Source organism: Punctularia strigosozonata, assembly GCF_000264995.1.
Source record: "Punctularia strigosozonata HHB-11173 SS5 unplaced genomic scaffold PUNSTscaffold_1, whole genome shotgun sequence".
Taxonomy (NCBI): domain Eukaryota; kingdom Fungi; phylum Basidiomycota; class Agaricomycetes; order Corticiales; family Punctulariaceae; genus Punctularia; species Punctularia strigosozonata.
Window position 1 is genome coordinate 530,848 of NW_006767433.1, and position 5,482 is coordinate 536,329.

General features: G+C 54.7%; 2 protein-coding genes across 2 annotated transcripts; both read left to right on the forward strand.

Annotated features, from left to right (window-relative positions):
* Nucleotides 1-282: 282 nt before the first annotated feature.
* On the forward strand, nucleotides 283-492 carry PUNSTDRAFT_59179 (uncharacterized protein; the record flags this gene model as incomplete). The annotated part of the gene is made up of 1 exon (XM_007378121.1): nucleotides 283-492. A coding segment is annotated over one exon (210 nt), but the record flags the coding sequence as incomplete, so codon positions are not given.
* Nucleotides 493-3,064: 2,572 nt separating this feature from the next.
* Nucleotides 3,065-5,118, forward strand: PUNSTDRAFT_128953 (uncharacterized protein; the record flags this gene model as incomplete). The annotated part of the gene is made up of 2 exons (XM_007378122.1): nucleotides 3,065-5,037; nucleotides 5,109-5,118. The coding sequence occupies 2 exons, from the start codon at nucleotides 3,065-3,067 to the stop codon at nucleotides 5,116-5,118; spliced, it is 1,983 nt and encodes a 660-aa protein (XP_007378184.1).
* Nucleotides 5,119-5,482: the final 364 nt, after the last annotated feature.

Genomic DNA, 5,482 nt, shown 5'->3' on the forward strand with positions numbered 1-5,482 from the left:
GCCACTGTCAGACATATGTAGCAAGGGAACACCATTTCACTGGAGGCCTATTCACAAGATGTGCTTCAGAATCATAAAGGACTTAGCCTGTAGGGCGCCCATATTGAGACCATGAACTTTGATAATCTCGATCCAATCTACATCGTGTGCAATGCGTCAAAGACTGGCATCGGAGCTTGCTACAGACAGGGCCGAGACTGGCATGTGTGCCAACCAGCTGGGTTCATGTCTAACAAGTTCAATAATGCGCAATGAGGCTACGCGACGTAAAAACATGGGACACTAATGATCCTTGAAGCCCTCCTGAAGTGGGAGGATAAACTTATGGGACAAGAAATTAATATTGTGACAGACCATAGAACTCTTGAATTCTTCAAGTCTCAAAAGGATATGGCTTACCACCAGTGGCGCTGGGCCAAGTACATTAGTAGATTCAACCGTTCTATTGCATATGTCAAGGGTGAGTACAATCTCGTTGCAGGCTCATCCTGAAGATTGTTGGGCTGGCGCACCTCCCGAACAAGGAGGTCGAGCACCACGTTTGCAACACTCCCATGCATCAGATCTGCACGTTCTTCTTGGAACACACGGCAGAACACTTTGGCAAGGTTGCCACCCTTGGCAGGTCAATCTCCACAATGTGGCAGCCCGCCCCACTTGAGCACCCAGAGAATTTTGATATTGACACATTCCTCAAACACGCGGCTCATTGTGGCATGTCCTGCAAGATGGCCAAGGGCCCAATTCACACATTTGCCATTCAATGGATGAAGGATCATCATGAGACCCTTGAACATGAAGTGGGTGGCACAGGCACTTGAGTCCCTCAGTGAGTCCTGAGTCGTACAGAGTCTGTCATGGCACGCCTCCAGTACTCGTCTTTTCCTGTTTCCCTGCATTCCCCACATGCTCCTTTTACCCTTTCAGATTTCCTAGGAGCTCCCAGACTGTCAAGATCGGATACAGGCAAGGGGTAACGGAGTCGGAGGACCGAAGTCCGAAACGTATATACGTAGAATAGAATGAAATAGAAGGGAGGAACTCAAGAGTGAAGTCGGAGCGGAGTCGGAGACGCGTCGGCGTGAAGTCGATAAGTCGGAAACGTTGGTGGAGTCGAGATCGGATGCGGACCAAGCCTAAGCTCGTGCGCTAGGCTGCTACGCGCTCTGAGTCCGCAGGAGGAATAGAGTGAAGCTTAGTCGATATTCGAACTGACTATCTACGGTACAGTTCGACGGTTTATATGTACAAAAGAGAACAATGGCAAAGTCGGAGAGTCGGAGATCGGAGGCGCCGTTCGGCGCACAAAGGGAACATTCGGAGATGAGAGATATCGTATGGAACACAAAGGGAACATATCTACGGAAGAGGCGGAAAGATCGGACCGAAAGATCCGTCGCAAGCGACGGGAAACTAAAGTCTACAAAGGGAGGCTATGATGTCAGACAAAGGGAACAGGAAACAGGAAAATTGGAGTTGAATCCGTTCAAGATCTGGAACCACCGGGGCGTTGAGCCGCCGGTGGCCCGGTGCATGTGATAGGCGTATCCCGCCTTCGACCGAAACGGGAAAGTCAGGATTGGCGTCGGTGAAGGAGGCGGCGAAGGGTCGGAGATCGGATCGGAGAAGATCGGTGTAGATCGGTGACGATCGGCGGAGCGAGTCGGCGTAGGTTGGTCTGGATCGACACGTGACACAGACGCTCCTTCCATTCTTTCAGGTTTTCTAGGAGCCCCATATATTCTTCTATCCTTTTGGGTCTCCTAGGGCCTCCGCACAATGCACGGCCCTCCGTTCCATGGGTCACGTGCCCCTAGGAGCCTCCTCTTCTCTCATTGGACCGTCCCTTGTTTGCTGATGGATTATTCAGCTACTATATAGTCGCCTGTCACACCAGGGAGCAACTCAGACTTGTTCTCTCATTTGCTTCCCTGCCTTGTGCGACAGGTATGTGTATTCGTCTCATATCTTTGTATATATTCTCAGTTGCTTCCCTGCCTTGTGCAACAGCGTCTCCGCTGCCATCCCGAGGGATCCACGCTGCTCCTAGGAGGTCCAGCGCGTACCCTGACAGAGTCCATCGGCTGGTACGACACTGCTAGCATATCAGGTAACCCCCCCCCCCATCGTCCCTTTTTTTTCCAGGAGGGGGAAAGGTGTAATAGAGTAGTCCATAGATTAACAGTAGAGTATATTCAGAATGGTCGCAGCTGATCTGCGACTGAGAAATCACAATGTTGCTGCACCTAGTGGGTGCCATATGGTTAATCCTTGGGTGCTTTAACTTCACCATCCAGGCACCTGATATCCTAGATATGATTATCTACGATATCTACGGTGTCTTGACTATAAAACTTCTTCACTGCACGCCTGTATCTACACTCTATTCTGCTATACTACTGGATCCTGCTCTGTTGCCCTGGAGGCGCTGTTGAATTGGCGCTCTACAGCCACCGATTCACAGGCGCTGGCACAGCCCGCCTTGACTGCCGTCCTCGGCACAGCTGTATCTATTTCTGACACAATAGGCTGTGCGTTGCTACGTTCCACAGCCTTCTTTATTGTTCTATAGCTTAGCATGTGATTGCACCGCATAGCCACTCTCTGTAGTATATATACAGGCCTGTCTGAGCGTTGCAATACAAGTCGCTTTACTTCTGTCCTCCACAGACTGAGACTTACCCAGACTCAACCAGGTGAGCTTGACGTCGCCCGCCACTGTGTGCGGCAGCGCAGCTTTCACAGGTTATGAGCCCTGGGCTCGCTGGGGCCTGCGTCGATGACGGTAGCATCCTGCACCGCGTCCGCAATGCATTGAGACGGTTGCACTCTGCACCGACTCTGCGCCCTGGGTGCCCTGCTCGCCTGAAGCGTTGCCTTTAATGGCTTGACGCTGTGGTGGACAGCGCGTAACGCCTCTCGGCGACGCGTAGCACGGCTCAAGGCCGTTGCTCCACTGGTGATCTGCAGCGCTGTCATGCGCTGGTCGTTTAGTTGATTCATTACACTGACGACTGTTTCTTTCAACCAGATCTTACCAGCTCTATCAACACTCTACGCTACTATGTCGTCTGCTCTGTACCAGATCGCCGAGCTTACCGGTGCTAACTACCAGCACTGGGCCTCCGACATGCAGAACTACCTCATGGCGCACTCGCACTGGACTGCGATCGTCAATCCTCGTCCTGCTCTCTCTACGACTCCCAGCGCTCAGGAGCTCAGCGACGAGAAGGCCTGGGTCGACCACGACATGCAGGCTATGGGCTGCATTAATTTGCGCCTCTCTATGTCTATTCGCTCCAACACGTCGGACCTCACGACCGCCGCCGCCATCTGGCAAAGGCTGAAGAAGGACTACGGTTCTCTGGCTCTAGGCAACGTCTACCACGAGTTCTCTGCTCTGCTGGCAACAAACATCCCTGGCAACTCGCACCCCGCTCCCGCGCTCAACAAGATGCAAGCGCACTGGGACCGCCTCAAGGAGGTCAAGGTCGTTTCGACCTCTGCCCTCGCTACGGCTCGCTCCCATACTGCCACCGCCAGCATCTCTGCCGCAGGTTCTACCGCGATCCCTGCCACTGAGCCGCTCCCTGAGTGGCTCCTCGCCATGTTCATCATTGCCAAGCTCCCACTGCAGATGTCGTTCATCAGCCATCTGCAGCAGCAGAAACAGCCTGCCGAACTCGACGTCGACGACATCCGTCGTCAAGTCATCCTCGCCTACGACCAGAGGCAGCTCCACGCCTCGTCGAGCAAGAAGCCCAGCGACACCGCCAACAAGCTCAGCACTGTCAAGCGCAAGCAAGGCGATCAGTCTTTCTCTCAGCAGCAGCGCCCTAAGGGGCAGCAGCAGCAGCAGTCCTCGCAGTCGCAGCAGCGCCCTCAGGGGCAGCAGCAGCACTCGGACAAGCGCCGTCGCGGTCGCTCTGGCCGTGGCAAGGGCAAGGACAAAGGCAAGGGAAAGGCGTACGTCGCCGACTGCGACCACGATGTCACTATGGCGTCTGTGGCAGTCGCTGCTGACGAACCTAAGCCGGCTCCACGCCGTGCTCCCTCACCGTACGTTGCCGATCGTCGCATGTTCAAACCGGTTGTGAAGGTGACTGAACCCTCCACCATTTACCCTAGTGTGAATGGAGCGCTGAAGCTTGCTCGCGACTTAGGGATCAGGCCCATGCCCGAGCAACTGCAAGTCCTCGAGGCCACCGTTGAACAACGGCACGTGCAGACCCTCAACGAGGAGCGCGACGCCCTCCGCGCCGCCACGCTCAAACACCTACTCGAGTGCCCTGAAGAGGACACCTTTGAGAACCACCTCGAGCGTAAGCGCCGGATCGAGGCCGTCAACCGCCTCAAGGGGACATGGTGCTACGCCTACTGCGAGGCCAAACCCCCATGCCGGACGCAGGCAGACCACAATTTCTGTCCTGCCATTGAACCATTCTGCACCGCGGAGACGCCCTGCCGCACCTTTGCCGAGCACAAGAAGTGTCCGGCCCTCGGTCTCTCCTCCGTCCCAACGACAACGAGACCAGCAGGCGCGACGGGAGCAAGCCGAAGACCCTCACCCGGTACCAGCTCGGATTCTTCGCTTCGAGGAGTTCCCCCCACTCCGCCATTCCACGGAACAAGCGACTCGAGCAATGAGGAATGCGGAGCAATCAGCTCGGATTGGAGCCTGGCAAACGGCTCGCCGACCCTCGACTCCGATGAGGAGGCCCTCCGCGCCTTCAAGCGCGTCCGCCTCTCTCCCTCCTCTGACGGAGGATCATCTGACTCCTCTTGGACGCCCAGCCGGCCCAACCTTATGGACCGGATTTCGCCGCGCCCCACCGGCACCTCGTCAACGCCGCTCGCCAAGCGAATCTCCTCGCGAGCACCGACGCCCGAGTACGTCCCTCCCGACGCCTCCGACGACGAGTGCGACGACTTTGTCAGCATTGGGTCGCGGAGTGAATCACCTCTGGGAGATGATCCAGGACATGCTGGACCGTCCCGATGGTCAGGCATGACCGTCGATGACGATGAGGATGTTGGGTATGTCCCTTCCCATCCCTCTACACTAAACATCGCTAACTTATCTGCTGCGTCTTCGCGCGATAATATAGCCGCATGTAATATACTCTGCGATGATGTATTGTGTAGCAATAACAATTGTGTGCATTTGCTTTCATACTCTGCGTGCGCCGATTGTAAGGGAAAAGGAAAACCAAGCCAAGTCTTTTGGATGTGTGACTCTGGAGTGTCGTATCATTTCACAAATGATATAAACGACTTCATTGAGTATAAGCCATTCGATGTGCCGGTAAGGCTATCAACGGCAAATAACCACACCAACATGATTGGCGAAGGGACTGTAATCCTGAAAACCAAGAAGGATACCGTACAGATTACCGGAGTAAAGCTTGTGCCTGACATTAATATGCGGCTGCTTTCTCTTGGCCAGTTTCTGCAGAGCGACATGACTGCACTCTGCAATTCA